Genomic DNA, 24849 nt, shown 5'->3' with positions numbered 1-24849 from the left:
CGTAATCTTGAGCTTGCGGTCGACGTTGTGATTAGTTGACGCTAGACCGTTGACTGTATATGATCGTGCAAATAGCCTAGAATAACGACGATGAAGTAATTTATCATGGTCAACGGCCAGAAAAATAGTCGCAAAGCCGAAAAGATCGTCAAGTCACGTGACATCATCCCTGCCTTCATCTCCGTCTCTGCGAGTGGGTTGCATCTTTTACTATTTACCCCATCTGCATGAGCAATAAGCCGCCTATGATACCAGTAACGATCCAGCCTATCCCACTCAACCCTACGTGACTGTGAATGGAAAATCCCGCGGAAGCTTCATCGTCGTCAATCACTATCCTAGTGGCTACTCCACCCGCATGCTCAGCTTCTACCACTCGCGTCACACCTTTGCTATCATCCCCAATCTCAGCCTTGAATGGATTACTCTCGTCCTGCGCTGTAGTAGAAGTCGGCGAGATACCAACGGCTGCATTGCCGTATGTCTCTGTCATTCCGCTCCTAGTGTCACCGGTGGAAGCAATGATACATCCTTGAGTGTACCCTTTGAAATACAAATCAGCCCCAATCTGTGGCGATCATAGCAGCATCATAGAGGTGAGGTAATGGCTCACCAGCATAAGCGCTCATTTGCTCGTTGCTTTGAGAAAGAACGCAGCTCGAGCAGGCTGCGGCACTGCTCCGAGCGTCCGGTACGCAAATACAGTTATCGCTTGTGCACGTCTGTTGAGCTCAACTTGATCAATACCTCCCTCATGGCGGTGACTGGGAGCAGAGAAAGCAGTCGACTCACCTCAGCAAGCTCCTGCCAGCCATCACAGTCATTCTGACTTTTCGGGTCGATCGTGGACTGGAAGAAAGTATGCGCCGAATCTAACGCTGCCGTGCTGCTTCCTGCATCAACGGGGGGTTGCTGCACACCGCCCGTCACTTCAGCAGAAGGTGCTGGACCACTTAATGGCGGTACCGACGTGGGATCAATGTACGTGATCACGGATGTTGGTTGACCGTTCGAGTCGGTGGTAGCCACAGTGATCACATTCTCTATGCTATTTGCTGCTCCCATGGCTGTTTGGCTTGTTTGCCCGTACGCTTTTGTGACTGTTTGTCCATCTGATCCTACTTCTACGGCTACTTGACCCATCGAACCACCCTGAGCAGCTTGGGAATCACCATGACCTGAAACCGAAGAGCCTGGGGAGCCCGGGAAGGCCGAGGCAGTGGCTGAAGCAGGTTGACTAGCCAACATATCCGTCAGAACATCAGAGGTGCTTGTCGCATCAGTGCACTCAACGTCGATAGTCTGAGTGGGTTGAACGAGGCCGCGATTATAGCAAGCGGCCAGATAGAGATTATAGCTGTAAACGGCATCTTGCGTAGCTAGGCATTGCGCGCACACTTGTGCGGAGAATGATAGATCGCATGCGCAACGATCATCTTGACAACTTCCCAGCGATTCGACGAAGACGACACATCCTCCACCTGTTGCTGTACAATTATCCGAAGCTTGACCGGCGAGATTGCTGAGTGATGAAGCGAGTGGTATGATGGAAGTATCCAGACAGTCATTTTGGCCATCCTCATCAGAAGATTTACTCGTATCCACCAGAACATTGTCCGTTGGGGTCGGTTTGGTCGTCGGTGGCAAGGTATTTGTGATGGTTGATACGCCTCCATCTGTAGGCGAAGGCAAGTACGACGGAGAAGCCTCAGAAGTGTCGACATATGAATATGAGGAAGTCAGGAGCCCGGTGTGCGAATCTGATGTAGCCGCCGCCAAAGAGCTGCCCTGTTCGAAAGCATTAATACCGGAGTGGGACTCAGGATTTGAGGAATCTGGCGTTGAGCGGCGTTGATTGGGTTGTGTGATGAAAGTCGTGCGAGGAGGTCTTTGTGCCTCGACGAGTGCGACTGAACCAGCTATGAGGACCACGAGAGGGCAGAGAGATATCATAGTGTATTAGCTCTTCTGGGTGAATTGACCTTCTGATCCGTATGTTTAGGATCGCGGTCTGAGTTCTGATGCCCCCTGCTGAGCTTTATAATCTACGCTGTGGCTTTCAGTGTTCAAGGAGATGGCAGATGGTCGACTGCAACGCTTTCTCAATGATTATACTTGATCGTAAGGTGGAGAACCTGTTTTAGAAAGGTTTTTGGCTTTTCGATTTGGCGTCAGATTTATTTTGGGAGGAGACCGAGGATCGATTAGTATCCAAGTGAACGAGGAGGAGTATGCTATAAACATCAAGAATCCTTCATACTTCTCACTTCCGTTCAGCCCTCGACTTTGGCGCTGCTATCGCTGCAGATACCAAGTAGCTGTTTCATTTTCATCCAACCTATTGTACCTTTGGTACGCGTTCCAGGTGTATCAAAGGATCGCCTCGCCTCACCTCTAGTTCCATATTGCTTGCATTTGGAGCGCATAGAGTGCACTGGTCAGTAGATGAGCTGTGTGCTCAGTCAGCCGAGGCCGGCTCACAGACGGTATCATGCTTGCCCTCGCCAGATGATACGTAGAGTCAACATGCAAAATCAGAAGTATCAAGGAGCAGATTGGCAGATCACAAAAACCCAGATGACCTCCATCTGGAACCGGCTATTCGCTTTCGACATTAGCTGAGCGCTTCTCACCGTATCGTCATTATCCACTGCTTTCGTCAAATACCTTGTACTCTTGATAAAGTATACAGCATCTGCAGACTAATTATCCATTGCACTTGCTGAGAACCATTGATCGCCGGACAGGTGCCAAGCGGCTTGGAATCAGCAGAAATGACGAACAGCAACACGCTTGATCTTCTTACCAATGCCTCATCTTCGACAACTCTCCTAACGAATCTCAAGGATCTAAAGAACACCGTGATAGGCAATACATGGAAGAAGGTGGAAGTCGCTGAAGATGAGAGATTACTGCAATTGTAAGCTTATGTGATCCTTCGGAGGTCAAGCAGACAAAATATGGCTGATCAAAGTACAGTTTATTGTCCTTACTGGAGTACCCCTCATCGAAGGATGTTTCTGAAGACCTCGCAACGTCGCTAGAGTTGATGAGCGAGACGGCTGTTATCATTGGAGCGTTGGCCAATGGTAAGTCCATGTCAAATTCTTAGACTTTCGGCTCAGCTGATTCTGACACCATTGAAGTGGGCAACCTCACACTCCAGCCTCTTCTCTTATCGTCGACTCCCACGTCGCTGCTACAGCTCATTACGTCCCTCAGCCGGGCTTCCGATATAACGGCCAAGCAGCTAGAGAAGATTCTGCCTCACTTACTGAGAGCTCTGCGGAACATCCTGGTATCTACGGCAGATATGTTCTGGGGCCATATGTGGGGCGTTGGGGCGGAAAGGAAGGTCATCGGTACCGGTCTGGTCGGAGTCGAAGTGATGAGCGAAACAGAGGTTATTGGCAAGGGTAAACAAGCTGCCGGGAAAAGTATAGCACCAGGCTGGAGGGGCCAAGCTACTCACGCTCTAGGGTCTATATTCGAAGTGAGTAGTCTCAAAGCCCAACCCCCGGCACGGCCGAGGTCATAGCTTACGGTGGACTGTCAAACTCTCGTAGCCCGATAATCTCACGACGTTGCTCTCCCTGCTTGAAGCCCACTCCGATCCGCAAATCCTCTTACCGCTGTATCAATTATTCTCAAGGCTCGTAGCTCTCCCTTCGCATCGGAGAGCACTCCTAAGCTGGTCAACTCCAATGACTGCACATGCGCATGGCTTAGGCTCTTCATCATCAAACATCCCTTCTCCAACTTCGGACGTCCCTTTCATAATTGATCATCTGATGTCGTCGATATCTCTGTTAACCCCTGTTTCCGGCACTTATTATTCCACCCGAAAGCCTAATAACAGATTGATCGAGGCGTCGCTCGACCTTCTAGCAGCTTTAGTCAAAGGTCAACCCTCCTTATCTATTGCTATACGCTCATGGAACTTGTACGATGAGGATGGAGGTATGCTAGATGAAGAATCGCCCTCGCCCTCGCCCAAATCCGAATTTGTCGGTATCTTGACGGGATTGGTCATCGCTGGGCCAACGATCGTACGCATTGCCGCTGCGAGCTGGTGAGCTATAGGTCTTGTCTTTTTGGGTGAAATAAAGCAATAAGCTGATGGTCGGTGAACTCTGCATAGTCTGACGAACATCATCAAGGCTGATAGAGGAACAAGGACTTCTGATCGCATACGGTCCACCGTGATCAACTACCAACTACTTGAAGAGATTGTCAAGCTCCTACAAAGCGAAGGTCCGGAAGAAAGGGTCAAATTATGCTTTATCCTAGGTAAATTCAGCGCAGACCATGCTCCTCTCGCCGAAAATTAGGAGCTGATCCCTTTCTCAAATTTAGCTGCCCTTGTGTCGGATGACGCTGCTCTGCAGAAAGCCGCAGCGGAGAAAGATTGTCCTGACCGACTGATAGGTATTCTGATATCGGTCAACCAGGATGCAGAGAAGGGCGAATTCAACGACGATCTAGCTTCGCGGAGCAGAGAGGTAAGCTTGCGGAAGCTCACCCTCATATGCGTATCGTTACGATGTAAGCTCATATTGCTTGATACTATCTAGGCAACACTGCTCGCCCTCGCTTCTTTGGCCATGCAACACGACGCAACCCGAACATTCATCGCCGATCATTCACCGCCTGTCCTTCCCCACGTCTTCAACGCCTTATCGTCCCCCTCGTACGGCGTCCGAGCAGCTGCATGCCAACTTGCCCGCGCACTCTCGCGTACAGTCTCGATCCTGCGCACGAACTTGGTAGACAGCGGTATAGGCGAAGAGATCGTCAAACTTCTCAAGCGGGAAATAGCCAGCAACGGAAACGGGAACGGCAATAGTAGCAGCAGCGGTTCTTCATCGTTTGGAATCGGTGAAAGTGAACTTGCTGAAGAAGATATAGGAGATAGGATCTGGACAGTGGAAGTGGCCGCTACAGCTACCCTCTGCAATTTGGTAGCGGATTTCTCGCCCCTCAAAGCCGTTCTTCTGAGAGAAGGAGGTATAGAATTACTATGTGACTTGACGAAATCGCCGTATGAGCCTCTGGCGCTCAATGCTATGTGGGCTCTGAAGAACATCACGTATCATTCGATGGAAGTCACGAGGATCATGGTCACTTCTACCATGGGATGGGAAAGGTTGAAATTGTGAGTTTACTATTGTTTTCGTCATTGTACTCTTTCCCGTATGATCGCTTACATACCCTAACTTGCTTGGGTTTAGCTTACTTTCCCCATCCGCAATCCCTTCGTTGCGCGTCCAGGCATTCGAACTCGTCCAGAACCTCTTCTCGGAATCTGGTATATCGGAAATCTCCAAGACGGTAGATTCGTTTGGCGAGGAAGAGCTATTTGAGTTGATCATTCAAGCATCGGGAGAGGATCAAGATGTAGATCTTAGGATACCTGTGAGTTGCAATCATTCCGAGACGAAGTATACATCGTCATGATGAAATAAATAGATAATAACACTAATCACTTTCGCTTTCACTTGCATTGTTATCATTCAGGCTATCTTCGTCTTGTCGAACTTGGCATTGGGCAACGAGAAGATCCGGAATGCCTTAGTGACCAAAGTCGAGGTACTTGAGATCCTCTCTAACGCACTCGTAAGTCGAGGTCCCCTTGTCCCCTTGTCCCCTTGTCCCCTTGTCCCCTTGTCCTCTTTGCATCTGCCTCATCGTCGTTCTCGTATACGTAGATTCGCAGATGAAAAAGAAATCCCCCTTCTGGGCGTCGTCCCTGATTACAATGCGAGAAGTTCGAATAAAGCTAATTCACATGTCTCTTTCGCTTTTGTGCCCGCATTCCAGAATTCACCGAGTGACGCCCTCAAGATCCCAGCCCTGAGAACCCTTCGACACCTGATAGAATCCAATCCGAAGACACACAAACTCAGACCGCGACAACAGATGATCGACATTTTCCAGCCGTATCAACTGAAACATCGGCTCAAGGAGCTGATCGAGAGTTCCACCAGTCTCAATGTCACTGCCCAGTCGATCGGGCTGTTAGATGTCTTGGAGAGGGAACGGAATGCGATTGGAACTTCCACCAGTTCAGGTGGACGATAGGTCTATACAGTAAAGCAAAACCTTGGATAGTTGGGATTCAACTTGATCCGAAGACTTTTTGATGTTGATTGTAATATAACATATCCGTAAAATGCTTGTAGATAACGAGGTTTGATTGTACAAATGCGAATACAGTATGAATGTCTGAATGCAATTCGAGCACTGTACGTATTATGGCTTAGAACCCAAGATGTAGAAGCGATGTACATGTACTTGGAAAATCTTTTGGAGCAGCCCCTTCGAGATTTTCCATTGTATGCTACCTCTGGTGATTAACTTGAAAATCTGATGCATGTCTCGTGTAATTTACAGTAAATCGTATGGACTTGTTCTCCCTGCTTGTCATGTATTCGTTTACGTGGTCTTATATTGAGTTGGCTTGTCATACTATATAGCTACACAGGTGAAAAGACGGGGACCAGAAGACTAAATACATGAGAATGATGTGGTGGTATTAGGGTGAAACGGATGTGAATGAAGGAAGGCTACGGTAAGATTTCCTTTCGGGCTTGAAGACCATTTTGATGGTGTTGACCGTGTTTATGCGGAAAAGATGGGTTGGCTTGACAGCCATCATGAAAGGCCCTGGTGCTTGAGCCTTGAGCTTGATCGCCTAGAAGTTCGGTACTTCGCTAACAACAGAGTATCCCTGTCCTCTAGCATCAGCCTTTGTGAGATTATCGTTCTCCCCCGGGAGAGGGATCGAGGCTGCCATAGTGGTGTATCCGGATGAAGAAGTCTGAGGACTAGACGCGGAAGAGAGCGATTCTTTGGAAGTGGGAGGAGTGGATACCTTCGAAGTCGGTCTAGGACCCGAGTAGGTCGACTGGGACGAAGTGGAAGTAGAGGATGAAGAAGGCGCTTTCCTAGATGATTGTTGAGCAGAAGCGAGGAGGGGTCTGAAGATCCTTTCGTGTACTTGTGTAGCACCCTGAACGATGCATTATGTATCATACGTCAGCTTGGCAACGAGCAGTCAAATAAGTGTGGATGTCTGTGTGCTGTTTCCTTGACGGAGAGATATTTGATGTTTAGGACTGATGCGACTCACTTGAGTTCTTGGGTGGAGCAAGTAGGCGAGGAACAAGAGTTTGACAGTGAAGTATTGAGCTATATCCGAGCAAATCCAGCTCAGCTTGTATTTTAGAGCTGACGAGAAAGCATAGAGCGCACTCACGGATCCTTCGCTCAAGGACTCCGGCCATCAAGCTCTCAAGAGTCTGGATGAGCCCAAGGACGACAAAGAACGAAAGCAGCGATTTGACTTTTTGGTCATTCGCCGTCGTTTCAGGCTTATCGAGGGCGAGCGCCGCGAGGTATGTCGCGGGGAGGATCGTCAAGAGGTCCGTGATGGGGAGTGCGAGTCGAAGGACGTTGAGCGGGATAAGGAGGATGTATCTGTGATATCGGAGATGATGGAATCGTAAGTAAACATGGACATCCAGTACTAGCAGGCGAATGTCAAATGGAATGGGACAAGAATGGCTAGAATAATATGCGATCATGTTATGGTATTGTCAGCTCCATTAAACTCACCCTAAGACACCTCCAACAACCAAGATAACTCTGTCCACCCCCGTTCGTCTCTCGAGATCAGCTACTGTCGGACTTCGTCCCAACTGTTCTCTGAAACGGGCAATATAGTTATTCGCAGTACCCTTAACATTCTTAACTGCCGGGTGATCCGCTGCATGGTTCAGATCGACCGAGAGTTTTCTCACTCGCTGTCTGATTCCCGTAGCAGCTTCGTTGGCCTTCTGCTGGGCTTGGGCCGATACTTGACTAGCCTTAGTTTGAGCTTGAGTAGTGGCTTTTGATGAACGATCTCCCGCGGTAACACCGGTAGTGGGTTTGTCTTTGTCGGAGGTGGTGGAAGAAAGATTTGATCGAGCGTGGATATCCGCGAAATCAGATTGACCACCTTGAGTCTGAGTATTAGGGTGTGTGTCCTCGTAAACTTGAGTATCGGGATAATTCTGCTTGATTGGATTAACAGGAGCTACAGGAGCCACTGGGGCTGAGCCAGAAGAAGCAGCAGAAGTGGTATTATTGGTAGAGAAGGGATTATTGAATCCCTCAGAAGGTGCCCCGAGATGAGGAGCAGAAGACGGAACGGTAGAAGTAGTGAGTCCGGAAGTCTCGTGTACCTCTGGTCGTTTCGCAGTGAGGTCGGCAGAGTCGACGTGCGCTGATGTAGTTGGATCCATTGTGGTGTGATTTTTGTCCTCGCTGTTGCTGTGGTGCTTGATGACTTGAGGTGCTTGTGATCGGTGAAGGAATGTCTTGCCTGTATAAGTATCAAATATTTCAATGATGTATGTGAATCTTGGTGTTGCTGGAATCTGCCATGACGAGGATGAATGAGGTTGAGTGATGTCATTTGTAATTTTGTCATTTGTCGTCTGACGGGTGTTTCCACAGAGTTTACCGAGTAAATCACTAGTGACGATGAGGTACGAGCACACGAGACATTTCCTTTCCGTCTGTGCGTCTGTGCGTTGCGCATCATCGTGGCACTCGCTCTCATTCTTATTCACATTCGTACCACGAGTCATAATAAGCATACGAGCTATCCATAAAGATCTGGTAGGTGCATGTGAAGAAAGCGTTCACAGCGCTGACGGACATCTATATGATTCTACTGTACTACTACTGTACTGTGCCTAAAACAAGCGTCTTGACCGTGATGAGGCCAGAAGGCATGTATGTATCTCAACCGAGTGCAATCCTGGTTTGAGTGCGCCTTTGCTCGTATCCTTTGATGTGTGATGTGTGAAATGACAATTGGTCTCGCCGGTAGTAGTGCATAGACATCAAGTCTAATAGCTATCTATCAACGTAGTCTTTTCAATTTTCAATAATCAAACTAATCCTACATACTTCGTATCTTAATCTATCCTACACATAAGCAAAGAAGAGGGCATAAAGGCATATTCTACGTATTGGGAATCTCGTACATATATAAACGTGTATAAGAAATCATAAAGACGGTCCAAAGATCCTATCACTAGGCTCACCAATGAACTCTTATTACTCAAAAGGGACTGACTGATCTGACATGTATTATGTTACGGCAAACTCGTCAATCATCCAAAGATGAATGTAAGTTTGCCGAATCGATCTTTTTGGTTATGATTTATTTGTTTGTTGTTATTGTCGTCCTTTTGAGTAAAGAGAGAATGGATCGCGGGATGGATGAGGCGGTCAATATGTTTCTTGTGAGAAAGAGAAAGAGGAAGAGAAAGAGATAGACGGAAGAGGGGGAAGCGATAAGACGATGTTTGACTCTGACAGACTGTGAAGGTGAAAAGCGATGAGAGTGGAGGGTGATATGATATAAAGCTGGCAAGGAAACGGGCGAATATTCTGATATTTGCTGTGTTGACTTGATTGATTGATTGGTGGGTGCCGACTTTCGTAGATCGACATATACCCCATGTCCATACCTAACTCGAAGAGTAGGTTTTCCTATCGACATCTTCTTAGAACCAGATCATGACGAACCAAGCAGCTTGCTGATGCCCTAAAAGGGCGGCGCTGCATTTAGGGAGGTTGTCATGTTCGGATTGAAGAGATGTGAGGGGAGGAAGAGGGACTCGGTATAGTCTTTGTGAAGGTTGAGTCGGAGAGAGAGAATTTATTTGTTGATTTCGTGCGTATTTCAGAAAAGAAAAGCAAGAAACGAGGGATTGAGGAAGTCTCGATGAGGCGCGATAAGCAGCCTCCGTTCAGTTGGGGGTCAATCAAGTGAATGATTGACTAGATGAGACTTCCCGACTCGGCTCGTTTCTGCATCTTGTTCTGAGCACGAGCGACAGCGGGTGAGACACCTTGTCGCTTAGCTTCGACGAGAGGCCCATCAGAGTGGATGCCTTGTCGGTGTCGTTCGAGGTCGTGAAGTCGAGAGAATCCGCGCTTGCAAGAAGTGTGCGGACACATGTATGGTTTAGGTCGAAGTGGGTTATGGGTTTGGATGTGGGACTAAATAGCAGATAAATCAGTCAGCGTGCGTTAAACTGTGAGATACTACTCGCATCAGACTCACCTTCAAGTTGAAAGCCCTCGCAAAAGCCCTACCGCAGATCTGACACTTGTGTCGCTTCTTGGGATCGTCAGGAGTTTGACCAGGAACATAGCCTCGCCCGCCGCCATGGGCATTGGGGATTGGCATACCAGGGATCATAGGCTTGAGATCGTCAAGTCCCGATCGACTGGGTGGTGAGTATTCGGCAAGCTCATCTTCGCCTTCTTGGTCGCTGCCGTTATTTGAGATTGCTCGTCGAACGACAGGCGATGGTTCTTGCGAGACGAAAGATGGCATGCTCGCCGAGGTTGATGTCTTGGACATTCGGACAGGTGTGAAGCTGGGTACACCAGCATAAGTAGGAGTAGAGGGATAAGGAGGAGAATTTGAAGAGATTGTTGACATTGAAGGTCGTGAAAAAGAGTTATATTGTTGCTGCGGCGCAGCGTCAAAGGACGATCGCGCGCTGCTAGGCACGGAATAAGCCGTTGGGTTCGACATGGCCCTTTGTTGTTGCGCTTGCACTCTAGCCACATCCGCAGCTTGCAAGTGAGCTTGAGCTTGAGCGTGCAAAGCAGCTTGAGCGGATTGAGGTTGGTAAGTGAAAGTACCTTGAGGTGCCGTCCAATCTGCCATTGGTTGACCCATACCATAGTAGGCAGATGTGGAAACCGGTTGAGGATGGTAGGCAAGCATGTTGTTGTTGTTGCCACTGGTCTTGTATTGGTCAATTTCACCTGGTCCAGAAGGCATCAAGATGTTAGAGTTATCGCAGCTTGCGAAAAGAGCGTCGAATTGGTCGTCTTGGTTCTGTTGTTGTGCGACAGCTCGATCGGCTTCGGCTCGGGCGGCAAGTGCCTTGTAGTGCAAGTATCGTTGCAGGTGGTGACTGCTCAGGGCCTCTGCAGTATCGGCGTCGCTGTTGTTGATGGATGGCAAGACAGGCAATTGAGGGATCGCAGTGAGCTCCAAGTTAGCGGACTTGGGAGAGATTAAAGTAGTCGAGGTAGGAGTACACGTGGACGCGATAGGAGACAGATCGAGTGAAGCTTGGTTGAGATCGAAATCAAGTGAGAATTTGGGTGTCTCTACTCTGTCGTTGATGGGGAGAGGTTCCAGTAAGATCGACTGAGGAGAGCAGTGTGTGAAAGAATCGAGATCAAAGTCTAGGAGACCGTTATCCGAAGACGGCGGCGAGGGGAGGATGAAGTTTGGGTTATGCTGGGGGTAGACTTTGTTCTCGGAATCGAAGGGGTAAGGGGCGAAGGAGGGTTTGCCAGCCATCAAGGACATTGACGAATGTTATCGATGGGTATGCTGTCGTAGTGTTTCTACAGTGTTGCGCGAATAATCGCTATATCTTCTTGGACGATGGGTCGAATGGCTGCTAGATCTTGGGTTGTAGGTTATTTGTCAATGAGTTTATATGTATTTGCTTCTTCAAGTGGGGATCGTTTAGAGTGTGTAGGATGTTATCAGGTTGCACGTTGATGTATTTATGTATGGGTGTGGATGTTTTATAGTGAGGGATGAAAATAGAATGAGGGGATTGAGTTGCAGGGTGGTGGGAGTATGGTGCATGGTGTATGGTGTATGGTGTGTGCGAAAGTGAAACAACCCATAGTGAAAAAGGGAAGGCAGTTTTTGCGGCTGCAGGATAAACGAGGATAGGATTAATGGGTGGGGCGAGGGAACAAAGGAAGGGAAAGACAGAAAGACAGCCGGTTGACAAGGTTTTGTTCGTATGTACCTCATAAAGCGGTGCAGGTGCAACAAATCTGGCTAGAAAAGGGGTGAGAGCAGAGGGAAAAAGGGGAAAATAAAATGAAATGACAAAATAAACACGAGACATCTGTGTGACGTGATGTGATCATGTCCCTAATCCAGACCTTATTCACAATTTTCACGCACAACTCGCACAACCCGCTCTCCGAGTCTCCGAAATCCCCCACTCGTCGGCCGTGGTGATCCCTTGCTCCCTTTCATGACCAGGGATTTTCCGAATATACAGGAAACACAGGATATCAAAAGTGGCATTCTATTTATGGCTCGCACGCATACAACCGTACAACTCCTATACATGCTGCACCGCGCTCATCACTGATGATACTGAGCGCATTATGTCGCTTTCTGACGCTGAGGACAAGCTCAAGTGAGAAACAGACCTCTACCTTTACCTGCAAATGATCAAGCTCTCAGATGACTCGCTGGAGGTCGGACAAATGAAGCGTATACGGTGCCTACCGTCGTCATAGTGCGGCACACAGGTACGAGGGCGACTTTAAAACGGAACTGACGTTTTTAGTGGCCTCATTTGGTCTATGGTAGTTGGCTCGTGTTCGATCAGGTATTCTAGACTCTTCTTAGCTTGCAACTAGCAGAGAGGTCGGTCCTCTTTCACATCTCGGTAGTCATGGTGACGCCGATGCATCCATGTAGTCGAACGATGTGATGCATAGGAACCATAGGAACGATGACCTCGTTCCGGCCGGCCTTGATGCCCAAAGTGTCATATCCCACATGATGTAGTGTCAGTATCAGAGTCACACCGAGTCAAGCTCGCTTACACACTAGAACCGATAGAGTGTGTCAGTCAGCATGATTATGCAGATGTAGCATGACATATAACAATAATCATTCGCCGAAGACCGTCTGGTATGAAATGATTGTAGTTTACGTGCGGATGGCTGCAAGTTTTTCCGAACGAACGGGAGTTACGGATAAATATCATCCATCACAACTCGATTGAATCCGTATAACAATTTGAGGCGAAGCAAGATGAATTTGCGCCATGGCTGATCGACGTCGACTTCGACGTGCTTAACCATTCACTCGCTTGCGGATGCGATGCAAGCCGCGGCCGCAGCGACAGCGTCGATCACATTTATCGATACTTGACTACGGATAGCGATGCGGATTGAACTGGGTAACAAAGTCTGGGCTTCGCATTTGGGCGGATCTGACGTGATTATCTATACAGTGCACCTCTCAAACGCTATTCGAAGTGGGATGCTCATGCTCCTCTCGGCGTCTGCTACATATAAGTCGCGGAAAGCGATGCGTCCTTACACAAAAACAGACCATAAAGAAGGGAAAATCAAAATCAAGAAAGGTGTAAACAAATATGGAGTGTGATGTATCTCCTTCGTCAACCACCGCTCACGTGATCTGATCTTCGCCTTTCGTTCGCGCGTCAGCTTAGCTTAGCAGCTAGCAAAAGACAGTAGGAAGATTACCTGCATCCGCGATATTATCTTGGTTATTGGCTGCGTGAATCCTTGCTTGTAAGTCTGGTAGAGTAAACAATAAGCCGGATCGTTGGGACTTCAAGCAAGCCAGCAAGATGGCTATACCTCCTTCCTCGCCCATCGGGATTCAATCCAATGCCAATGCCAACGCAGAAGCCGGACCCTCTTCTGGACCGAAATACCTTCTCAGCCAAACTCTCTCGGCGCATAATCGAGCAGTAACAGCTTTGAGGTTCTCAAATGACGGACAGACTCTAGTCAGCGCTGGTGAGCTGGATTCGAAGCTACTCTAATGGCTACTTGCTATGTGTCAGATAAGCATCGTCACATAACTCCATCTACCTTCTTATCCGGTTGATGAGATGAAGCGCATGGTGATAAGATGCTGATCCCAATGATCATGATCAGGTGCCGACGGATGGTTACATTACTGGTGAATCTGATGTCAGCTCAAACTTGACCTCTCTCCGGATATGTACTGATCGAAATCCGTCTCATCGCTAGGAAACCTGACACAGGCGATTACATTCGAGGATTCCAAGCTCATAAAACAGGTAAATGTCTCATCGATCTGCCCGCTCACCTTTTCGTCATCATAATTCGTGACATGTCAAACAAATACGTCCGCTCACTCAATCTGACTGCGTTGAACCCAATGTCTTCCTGGGACCCTTGGAATAGGTATAAACGATATATCAATATCTCCAGATTCCTTATACATCTCCACCGCATCGGACGACTCTACTTCCTCAATCTACTATCTCCACCCTCCACCTGCGCCGCTAACTTCCTCCTCAATCCCAACATCTTCTTCTTCACCTTCCTCCCCTTCACCCAACGATGAAGTTCGAGTTGCACCACTGCGAACATTGATAGGCCACACCGCACCCGTGCTATCTATTGCCTTCTCGCCGAAATCCAACTTACTAGTCACGGGAAGCTACGATGAGAGCGCCATCATATGGGATGTGAAGAAAGGCAAGATACTTCGTAATCTCCCTGCGCATGCGGATGCGATATGGTGTGTTGCTTGGGATAACGAGGGGGCTATGGTCTTGACTGCCAGTTCGGATGGTCTGATGTGAGTAGAAAGTGACTACGCGATTAGATTGTCCTTTTCGTACTTCAAGAATCATTAAGCGCTAACATTCTCAACGAAACACTTAGTCGACTTTGGGATGTGAATACTGGACAATGCCTTAAAACTTTAGATAACGATACGAATTCTCCCGTGTGAGTATCGCCCTTTGCTCTCCGTCTATCTGTCTCCCTCTCTCTCCCGCTCTGTTTGAGATTGGTGTGTTCAAGCAAGGCTCATTGAAAATCTCCATTTACTGATTTTCGCTGTTTCTCTTCCTCTCGTTTCGCAGATCACACGCCTCTTTCACTCCTTCATCATATTTCCTACTCTCCTCCACCCTCTCTTCGACTCTGCGGATATACAATATCCACACCTCGAAAGTGCTCAAAACCATCCAAGCCCCCGGCGTGTATGTCACCGAGAAATTCCCTTGTCCAGCTTTGATCTTCGCTCCGCCCGATTGCTCCGACAATCCTTCCCTCTCATCGCCTCCTAGTCCGGACCAAGATCAAATGGAAGTGGATCAAGTGAATAGTGTGAACGGTGTCAATGGGCATATACAAGGACAAGGACAAAGTAGTGTGATGACTTCAGATGGTCAAGGTCAAGGTCAAAGGCGTCAAGCCACGACAGGAAGAAAAGACGCTTGGATAATAGCTGGTTCGGAGAATGGTAAGATAGTCATATGGGATTTACAGTCGAAATCCGTAATGCAGGTGTTAGAAGGTCATACGTCGACTGTAGTTGCTTTAGCTGTGAGTCTATGTCTCATTGCTTTTCTTTTCTTTTCTTTTCTTTTCTTTTCTTTTTCATCCACCTCTCATCCTCGTAATGATCATTAGACCGTTAGCTTGTCTTTTCAGATTACACTCGATGCTGATCGATCGCTGATTCTCTTTCGCTCGCCGTTGCAGGTCCACCCCAGCGGCCGGATCGTGGCTAGCGGCTCACTAGAGCCTGAGAGGAGTATCAAATTATGGCGAGTGGATTAGATCAAATTGGCCTCCTTTCATAGGCGTCCACTTGGAGCCCAGTCGTGCTTGGATGGCATTCTGTGTTATAGTACGAGCAGTTGTCGGATATTCTCAAAAATATTCGGCTTTTGCAGATACATCGTGTCGCCTGTATACATGCAGGAGTGCATGCATATGTATGTACGTGTATCCCCAAAATCCAACATCAAGAATCGTTTTGACCTCAAGCCAAGATTACAATCCGACATTGACCTTTCCTCCTTTCCCCCTCACTCCTTTGAGGACATTATCCACCCAGAGTTTCTCCTCCCTGTCAACCAATACGAAATCGCCCCCGACCCCGGGTTGGCCTTGTTGTGATTGTGATTGTGATTGTGGGGTTTCCTGTTTCTTCTCGAAGAATAACCCCGTTTTACTGGGCGAGGCATTCTCGTTCGGGGGTAAATTGAATAATCTAGCCGTTGTTTTTGAAGTTGAATGAGGGGAACCGGATTGAGAAATATTCAAGTTTGATGTGTTCGTGACTTGATTTTGACTTTGACTTTGATTCTGATTCTGATTCGGGTTGGGATTGCGGATTGGAGTAGAGAGTGGAGATGATTTGTATATCGTCCTTTGCAACGAAGAATTCGGGTTCGAGTTTGAGTTTGAGTTGGGGGTGGAAGGTGTATTTGAGGAAGAGGAGGAAGGGGAATATGAGCGAGTCTGGGGAAGAAGGAAGAGTCGATCAGCGCTCTGTTCCAAGACTCAGGACCAAACACCGGTACAGAACATTTATGCCATTGGTGAATTTAGGTATCTCTGCGTTCGCGTGGGTAGACTCACAAGAGGAGAAGAGATCTTGGAAGGAGTCAATACCAATCCCGAGGCCCCTCCTTGGGTTATCAGCGCACCAGATTGCGTTGCCGGAGGATACTGGATAGATATGACGCTTTCGAGTATATTCCAAATTAATATGCTGGTGATCATGAACTCTGGCACCAAATATACGTATCAGCTGGACTGAACGCATTCCTGGTCATGGAATGTCATATCATGTTCAAGTCATTTCAGTCTATTCTATTCCATTCTATTTATTCTACTCTATTCCTTCTCCCATATCCCAACAACAGAGCTTCATCACATCCTTATCTCATCTCATCTCATCTCATAACCCATGAATCCGTCACTTCACCGACCCATCAGAGTGCGAAGTGCACATGTAGCAAGACATCGCACTTTGGAATCATCAGATCATGACAGACAAGAGACCACTCACCGATGTAGTAGAACAACCCCTCGGCCCAACTACTTTCCCTCAATTTCCTGCCTTGCAAATACGTATCCGACAATCTGACGATGATCAGCCGTATATTGACATAGGGCGGGAGAAAGCGCTTGATCCCAGAGAAGAGGAATAAGATGAACAAGTTGGATTTTATTCTGGTCTTGGCTAGTAGAGGGTTGATGGGTCTGAATAAGTTGGATAGACCAAAAGGCAGGTTCGTTGAGGAGGGGGAGGACATCGCGACTAATTCGTTGAATGCAGTTCGAAGTTGCTGGATTGGATCTTTAGAGCTGAAAAGAAACGCCGCTACGAACTGAAATGATCTGGTCTGATCTGATCTCGCCTACAGTATAGGTGTCTCCAGTGTTCGTAGCAGAAAAAGAATGAACAATAATCAAAAATAATCAAGCAAGCAGGAATTCATATGATGTTGATTTCCTTGCTAACTTGCTCAAACGTCACTCACCACTTTGCTCATTACGTAACATGTTCAGAGTGAGCCTCCTCTTTGACTTCGCTTCAGACAAATAGTACATACATATCATCAAGTCTATCGTACAGAATACATAATACAATACCAAAGTAGCATGTGAAGATGAGATGCGCAAAGCACTGACTAAATCAGAAAAAGAGAAAATCAAAAGCACTGAAGATAAAAGAAGATGACAATCGGATCTATCATCTGTGACGCGCTGAACTCAACTTAATCATCGTCATCGATCACAATCGCATCATCAACACTCGAACCTTGAGTCGATCCCGTGCTTTGTCTCCTTCTTTCCCCATTAGCCACTACACTCGGACCCGGAGCCGCATCCACAGCCGCATCCGCATTCGCATCATCTGAGATGTCAATCACACCTTCAGGTAAACTAATCTTCCGCTTATTTGGACTGATTCTCAATTGAGAAGGTGTCGATGGCGAAGTCGGGTTTACGCGCGTGCTCATGCTCGGTTGATGTACATCTCTAGACGTCGAAGTCGCTAGGGTTTGTCCTACTTTTTGTCCTGATACAGGTACAACACTGTCCGTATCGGTGTTGATGACAATGTCTAAGTTAGGCTCCGTCGATGACATTGTAGTGTCTGGAGCCGTCGAGACATTCGCGTTTCCAGGCGCCGTCGAATGCATTGATACATCTCGTTCGGCTTCCGGATACGTAGTAGATTCACTGAAGTTCTGAATGACCGGAGCATTATTTCCTGCTCGTTGTGATGGAGACCCATTTTGACCAGTAGAAGTCGAGGATTCGATGCGCGGCGGGACATGCGGACTTGCATTAGGACTGTGGCTTTGGCTTTGGCTGTGACGAGTCCGCACTTCCTGTTGGCTAGAAGGCAAGGTGTGCGGAGGAGGTTGTCTGGGCGGAGAGTCAGCCCTTTGTAGTGTCGGTGATCCTCTTGAAGCTTGTTCGACCGGATCAGTATTATGGCCTGTTACCGAAGAACCAAAATCTGGTGATCGTGCCACAACATGATGAGGCGGGCTCCTCGACGGGACCCTATCATTAGGATGATCGTCGCCGCCGCCGTTCGTCATATGAATATGCAATGGAGGATCAGATAGTCTGGCTGTCTGAGGCTGATGTACAGGATGAGTGACCGGAGACGGATACGCGGTTTGCGGTCCAACGTATTCATTCGAGGGCAAGTTGGAGAAAGCGGTGGGTGCATGGGATGACAAAGTCGCCGTGCTGGGGAAGTGACCAGTCCTCGGAGACCCAGCAGCCGGGCCGCTGATAGTTGGAGGGATGGAATGAGTCGGATTGTGAGGAGTATATCCGTTGGTCTGATATTGGTGGTGCGGTGGTGGAGAGTATCGATGTTGGTGTTGCTGAGCAGGCGACGGAGCCGCTGCGACACCTGATGATCGTTCCGCACCATTGCCCAACCCATTCTGATCATGCTGATCTGGATGTTGATATGGAGCAGGAGCTGGACCAGGAGCTGGAGCAAGTATTTCAGATGGACGGGTCTTTCTTCTTTTTCTGGACGTCTGTCCATCTTCTTCAGCAGCCGATCCTTCTCTAGTGAAATCTTCAGGTAAGATAGGAGGCACGAAATTGGTGCATTCCAGAATGATCACGTCGGTCGAAGGTTGCAAGGTGACGATCACCGGGGTTTCCGCATAATCGTTTATGGTCGATCGATAATCTAAATATTGATTCGTACCGAATTGTTCTAAAGCGGATCCGAAATGATGTCAGCACCAAATACAGTGACAAGAAAACCATCATACTGCTGCGCCCGGATGTGCGAGATGCATCTAAAATATAGACGACTCACCCTTCATCTGCACTCTCACTTCAACACCTTTCATATAATATTTCGCTTCTTTGACCGCACAACAAGGACATCTCCAAAATGGTCGCTTCGCTTTCTCTGCCTCGACTTCAGCCTCTTCGGCAGCCTCAGCAGTCGTTGGAGCGGAGTACGACATCTCCGGTCCGACTTTGACACAATCATTGTGATACGCCTGTGAACATCTCGAGCATTCTACCGTCAATCTTCCTTGTCCGTTATTCTCGGCAGCGTCGAATTCCTCTAAGACAGGCGAAGTTCGATATGGCATTTGATTGATCCTGGCGATATCTGGGAATTGACAAATACAGCGAAACTTTTTAGGGTATGACTGAGCAATTGTCAACTTCGGTTTTCGACCTCTCGTTCCCTTTGATTTCTGCTTTTCACCTCCATTTGCAGTCGTGGTAGATAAGCCATTGTGGAATTTGATGGCGTTTTGTAATCTCCTGAATAACCAACTGATGAAGACGACCTTTTCCTTCGTCTCGACATTGGTAGCGTCAATCAGTAAGGGGAGATTGTATATCTTCCTAATTGAGTGCTGGATTTTTGAAATGTCCAAACAAGGTTCGGCCGTATCTTTAGGGTCGATTATCGTCAAGACGGTAGACGAGTACCTCAAAGCTAATTCCAGGATCTCTTGCGCGACCTTGAATTCAGGAGGAGTGATTTTGAAGTTCCAGCGCGGGGAGACTACTACGACCCCGAAATCGTTCAAGGAGGGTGATAGACCCGGAAGAAGACGTTGGCACATTTCACATTGATACGGTTGGTCAAAGTACTTTGGTGAGATTCCAATACATTTTGGATGATAGTCGCCCTGACAATTCTGACATTTGATCATCACATTGCCTGGACTGCCTCTGCAGAAACAGACAAATTGATCGTTGGGCTCATCGTCTGCCGGATTCAGGTGAGACTCGAATTCCCTCTTGAGATAATTCATCGTGTTACCCAATTTGGCGGGCGGGATCTCCAATATCCTGCAAATCTGGGATTGCCATCGCGCATGATGATCCAGCTCTGCTTGCAACTCGGCCATTTCGGGTATCTCAACCTGGCTGATGGGAGGTGAAGCCGAAGCAACATTCTTGCAGAGTCTTCCAGCTGCCAAGGCGGATCCATTGGTGGACAAGAGGTTCTTTGCGGATGCTTGCCAATTCAAGACTGTTTTCCGTATACTTTCGAGTTGACGCATCTTGTCAATCGAAACAGGAATAAGATCTTTGCCCTCTATCAGCTCAGAAATTTCCTCGATCTGAATTCGTGGCGAGTTGAGGAGCTTGTCCACGGCGCTGAGCCAATCTGCACCTCTTTGACGCCTTTTCTTCAATTCCGATATCGTGGGGTGATCTTCAGGTATTTCATACTCCTCGGCCTGTTCAAGTAAGTCCACGGTATCGCCAAATTCCAGGGTTCTGTCATCGACTTCTTCTTCAACCTTTCTGAACCATGTCAACCTATTCACGATATTCGCAATAGCAGTGATCTCGGGCAAATCTAGATTCAGACTTTCCCCAAGGATGAGAGCGGTTTTGCATTTTTCCAATTCCAGATCCGTTTCTGGAGTAGAGAGAATGAGTGAAGCCTCAGACTGGAACCCTTGGATATTCATGAGAGATTGTCGAAGTTGAAGTATTTCGGGAGCGTCAAAGGCTAGTTTCTCCGCTTCGGAGAGCAAAGCAGAGAGAGTCTCCGGACTTCGATCGATGCTCATTTCGATATCATCCTCATCTTCCTCCTTTTTACCCTTCCGCCTCCGACCGACAGTCTTTCGCGTGACAAGCAAGGACACTCTTTCCACCCAACTATTCGCTCGGTCTACCAATGCTCGAAGACTAGAAACCTCAGGCATGGGGTAAGCGATCTTCTCGCCGTCGGCGACGAGAGCTCGCATGGACTTGAGAGGCGGTCGAGGAGCTTCTAGCAGAGCGTAAAGTCTAGCTCGCCAAGCATCTGGCTGAGCCGCGCGCAGGGTAACAATTTGTAAGATCTCATCGAGCTGATCTTCGGAATACCGCTTTCTGAGGGTCTTTTTGGTCATTGGGCAAGCACACAGTTGATCGGCGTGGTCGAGACAAGCAACTAAGCCTGTACAAGTGCAGGTGATTTGAGCGAGGTAGCAGAATGACTTGCACACCGCGCATTGATACTGATCTTCCGGAGCGTCTTCCTCGGTTTGAGACTCGTTCAGCGTCGGATTAGCTATGCGAAGCCTTGCTCGTCTGCGACCTTCGGATTCGACCATCACAGCCAGGTTTTCTCTGAGCCTGCACGATGCGCAGACGACATAAGCATCAAAAATCAGGCTAAGGGTCAAAGTCGACTCACCAAAGCGCGGTTCGTATGGTCTCCGAGTAAAGAGTGATAGTTATCAAGAGCTCGTCATGTGAGAAGACAGGGGGTTTAGCATGTTGTTGGTAGCGCATAACTGCCTCGAGTCCATCTGGCAGCCAATCCGGCAAGGCGAAATTGACAGCTTCGTTCATGTTGATCTGCATATCGTGAAATTAGTCTCTTCAAGAATGCGAATGTGTGGGATATACACTTACACCATGGTTGAATCCACAGTGATAGGCTTTCGGGAAGGTTATAACGAATTCGTTTGGTCTTTGATCACAAGCAACGACTTTGACCCCAGCTTCCTTGACACGACCCGGATTCATCATCGTAACCAGCTGAAATAGTAAACCTGGCTGTTGCTCGAAAAGTTCGGGAGCCTCAGACTTCATCGCTTCTTCGAATTTCTCGGCGTCGGAGCCTGGTACACCATACCACGTCTTGGTTTCTCCCCAGTACACTAGAAATTCACCGCGTCCGTTAGCATCGACATATTAGAAAGCGGGAAATCCTTGACGTACTGTAGTTGACACTGTAAGTGTAGTGATCCTCGTTGTGCCAACAGAAAGTGGAGAACATCATCCCAAGGTAAATCCACGGGACTGTCATGCCTGAGATATCTGAACGGATATAACGAAGAAGGCTGGAATGAGTGGATCAGCACAAGTCCGGCAAATTTACGAAATAGCCATGTCGACTTACGAGTCAGGTAATATCGGCATATTGTTTAAATTCCAACCATCAGCAGAATACGGTTCTAACGGATGCGTTTCCATCGTTGGACCAGCACTGCGTAAACCAGTCTGATCAGCTTCTCGACCCCTCAATACAATATATGCGAGGTCACTCACCTTCCGTGTGTTGTGGAATGCACATCGGCGCCGTACTCTATCTCCACAGTATCACTCTGGCTCTCCGTCAGCCTCCAAAATTCCCTCTCTACATCGTCTTCGGTGACAGCGACTTTGCCGAAATGCCTCGTCAAAGGATTCGCTGGCTGACTAGACTGATCTGTGTGTTGTGCTTTGCTCCTTGGAGGTGATTGAGAGGACGACGAGGACGAAGCGAGGTTTGCTCGATGCCGATTCCACCAATGCCATGAGAACGAAGCATCTCTCGCTTGGAAAGAGGCCACCGAATGATCTTCGCCTTCCCCAAATCCGAAGTCATCTCCTTGACTCAACAGGCACGAGGTGCAAAACCATTCTTCATTCGTCGGTACGGACGCCAATGGAGGATTCAAGCAGTAAGTGTGGAATCCTGCAACATCGACATTTTAGCTGATGGTCGTCGGTCTGCCTGTTCACTGATTGCCGTAGCACTCACCTCTATCGCACCCATCACATAACAAAATCTTCTCAGCTGCATGACCGAATCTGCATATCTCGCATATCTACATTCATTAAATACTAATTTTAGCATCCTACGTTTGTCGATGAGTGAAAAGGAAAACTCACATCTCCTTTCTTGTATTCTGGTGTCGAGACTTTGCCCCGCGGTGATCCGTCTGATGAAGAATCTGCATCACTGAGCTCACTCTCGCTTCCATCTTTACTCGCAGTCGAGAAGCCAGGAACCTTGATCTTGACAGTCGTCATCGAAGGCGTAGCGGAGGACGGTCGTTCGATCTCCACAGCATCTTGCAATCCATTGACCGTCGGCAGTGCACTCGTCGGAGTTGGCAGGGGCTGAAGTTCACTCAAAGATGCCCCAAGACCTATACCTGACATTCTACTACTTGTCCGAGTTCTTGGGCTTTGCTTTACTGCTCCCATTCTTCCGGCAGACTTCATCTGACTAGGCGAGGGAGGTGCGTCCGTAGCGAAAGCTGGCGGTTTGACCGTCCCATTCCCGTTGATCGCACTGTTGTTCAGCGGTGTCAAAGGCGACGCAGAAGCGGATTTGGCCCTGACCGAATAATTATCAAAAGGCAAGATGATTTCCATATAGGCACTTCTGACCTGACCACTCCAAGATCCTTTATGGCCCACTCTTTCTGTCAACTCCGGCCAACCTTTGGTTCTGTCTAACTCCAAATACCCTCCCGATTTGTTGACTTCTTTCCTCAGTTTCCAAAGGTCTAGCGGTTCCCTCTCTATTCTAGGGATCGAGATTTCATTCTCCGAAGACTGATTGTGAAACATCGATAATTGATCGAGGAAATTGATCTTGGCCCTCGAGGCAGCTTCGAGTTTATTGAGACGCTGTAGCCTGGTCCTGAATCTGAACGTTTCCGAATCTAGCGTAAAAGGCATCTTCCAGCCTTCTGGAGGGACGATCTTGCAGATTCCGTAAGGTTTAGCTTCATCCGCAATGGAGGCTATATACCCCATACAATCCTTGAACTGCTCCGCAGTTGGGTAGTAGGTTGGGCATTCTTCGATACCGAACAACCGTGGAGACGTCCGAGGTGGTGGATGTCGGGGTGCCTCTTGACGGACTGATAAAGGGTTAAAAGGTGGGCTGACGACCACTGGTCGATGCAAGGGATTGCGGGCTGCCGATGGGCCTGCGACTGGCTGGGGTGTCGACGACTGAGCAGAAGAAGGCAAGAAAGAAGTACCACTTGAACCATTGTTGACCTGTATAGGTGTCCCAGCTCGATCAAGCTTGGTCAGAGCTTCGACTTTCGATCTTCGTTGACTCCTTTGCAGTTCACCTTCATTCGCAAAGTATGTTGGAGCAGGCAAGACTTCAGGATAGTTCAAGGAAGAAGTGAATGTTGGTTTCCGTCGGCTGGAATCGGAGGGCGATGGTTTGATCGATGGTCTTGAAGTGCCATCGTTCTTGGCAGGTGTTCCTCGAGGAGTTTTAGGCTTGGGCTTCGCATTCGTACCGAAGCTTCCCATCCTGGACCTGGCAGATTGGGATGCACCTCCGGGAGTCGAGGTCGATGCATTGCTCTCTTGCTGTGACATGCTGGCCCTTGATAAATGCCAAGCTGATGCAACTAGGGATTCTGGAAAGGAAGAAGGAAACAGATCACTTGCCCAGTGAGATTTGTGGAGGCGAATTCATCTATAATTACGGCGGATTATGCCATACGTTCGGTTTTTCGATCCCTCACTCGTAGAAGTAGACTTCCGCAGTAGCGTCGTTCCCTAGATCGAAAGCGTTGACAGTCCTTGGCCAAAGGACCTTTGCGAGAGTGAAACAGGACAAAGAGAGTTGTAGAGCGATAAGATGGAAATAGAATGTATGCTCTTAAGAATCCATCATGGACTTTTCGCTTTCAGTATGGGATGACTCTGCTCACTCTGTCTATGGGCGATTTGATTGCGGTTGTACGTTATCCTAAATAATTAACGATATCACACTCTCCATTGCCGGAGATTATGCGATGCTATATCCACTCCTCCCACTTATCGCCCGCTGTTAAAGGGGTAACAGGAATAAACTTCCGGTTGGGTTTCGAGCCGAATATGCTATCGGGTGATCGGATGCGATACAAAGTGAACAAGCAAATGGCATGCAATTCAATCACAAGATACCTCTCTTCATCCTAGCATATCATACCATACCATCGTCCA

General features: G+C 48.1%; 7 protein-coding genes across 7 annotated transcripts; 2 read left to right on the top strand and 5 right to left on the bottom strand.

Annotated features, from left to right (window-relative positions):
* Window positions 1-214: 214 nt before the first annotated feature.
* On the bottom strand, window positions 215-1953 carry I303_101736 (uncharacterized protein; the record flags this gene model as incomplete). Its single annotated transcript, XM_018405474.1, has 3 exons — window positions 215-543; window positions 614-722; window positions 793-1953. 3 exons carry the CDS (start codon window positions 1951-1953, stop codon window positions 215-217), a joined length of 1599 nt encoding a protein of 532 aa, XP_018265755.1.
* An 821-nt stretch (window positions 1954-2774) lies between these two features.
* I303_101735 (uncharacterized protein) lies at window positions 2775-6081 on the top strand (the record flags this gene model as incomplete). The annotated part of the gene is made up of 10 exons (XM_065968406.1): window positions 2775-2920; window positions 2980-3089; window positions 3147-3493; window positions 3567-4072; window positions 4142-4290; window positions 4357-4502; window positions 4575-5155; window positions 5232-5415; window positions 5518-5616; window positions 5821-6081. The coding sequence occupies 10 exons, from the start codon at window positions 2775-2777 to the stop codon at window positions 6079-6081; spliced, it is 2529 nt and encodes an 842-aa protein (XP_065824478.1).
* Window positions 6082-6694: 613 nt separating this feature from the next.
* Window positions 6695-8288, bottom strand: I303_101734 (uncharacterized protein; the record flags this gene model as incomplete). Its single annotated transcript, XM_018405476.1, has 4 exons — window positions 6695-7012; window positions 7133-7191; window positions 7259-7479; window positions 7618-8288. The coding sequence occupies 4 exons, from the start codon at window positions 8286-8288 to the stop codon at window positions 6695-6697; spliced, it is 1269 nt and encodes a 422-aa protein (XP_018265757.1).
* A 1552-nt stretch (window positions 8289-9840) lies between these two features.
* On the bottom strand, window positions 9841-11398 carry I303_101733 (uncharacterized protein; the record flags this gene model as incomplete). The annotated part of the gene is made up of 2 exons (XM_018405477.2): window positions 9841-10062; window positions 10127-11398. 2 exons carry the CDS (start codon window positions 11396-11398, stop codon window positions 9841-9843), a joined length of 1494 nt encoding a protein of 497 aa, XP_018265758.2.
* Window positions 11399-13448: 2050 nt separating this feature from the next.
* Window positions 13449-15426, top strand: I303_101732 (uncharacterized protein; the record flags this gene model as incomplete). The annotated part of the gene is made up of 7 exons (XM_018405478.1): window positions 13449-13620; window positions 13762-13786; window positions 13858-13907; window positions 14035-14434; window positions 14521-14586; window positions 14724-15189; window positions 15349-15426. The coding sequence occupies 7 exons, from the start codon at window positions 13449-13451 to the stop codon at window positions 15424-15426; spliced, it is 1257 nt and encodes a 418-aa protein (XP_018265759.1).
* A 216-nt stretch (window positions 15427-15642) lies between these two features.
* I303_101731 (uncharacterized protein) lies at window positions 15643-16913 on the bottom strand (the record flags this gene model as incomplete). The annotated part of the gene is made up of 3 exons (XM_018405479.1): window positions 15643-16113; window positions 16234-16382; window positions 16667-16913. The coding sequence occupies 3 exons, from the start codon at window positions 16911-16913 to the stop codon at window positions 15643-15645; spliced, it is 867 nt and encodes a 288-aa protein (XP_018265760.1).
* A 465-nt stretch (window positions 16914-17378) lies between these two features.
* I303_101730 (uncharacterized protein) lies at window positions 17379-24237 on the bottom strand (the record flags this gene model as incomplete). Its single annotated transcript, XM_065968405.1, has 9 exons — window positions 17379-18856; window positions 18962-21249; window positions 21311-21474; window positions 21532-21779; window positions 21841-21962; window positions 22022-22108; window positions 22171-22579; window positions 22646-22712; window positions 22777-24237. The coding sequence occupies 9 exons, from the start codon at window positions 24235-24237 to the stop codon at window positions 17379-17381; spliced, it is 6324 nt and encodes a 2107-aa protein (XP_065824477.1).
* Window positions 24238-24849: the final 612 nt, after the last annotated feature.

The sequence above is a fragment of the Kwoniella dejecticola genome, chromosome 2 (genome assembly GCF_000512565.2).
Source record: "Kwoniella dejecticola CBS 10117 chromosome 2, complete sequence".
Taxonomy (NCBI): domain Eukaryota; kingdom Fungi; phylum Basidiomycota; class Tremellomycetes; order Tremellales; family Cryptococcaceae; genus Kwoniella; species Kwoniella dejecticola.
Note: the sequence above shows the minus strand (reverse complement) of the source record. Positions and strands in the feature narration are given on the sequence as shown.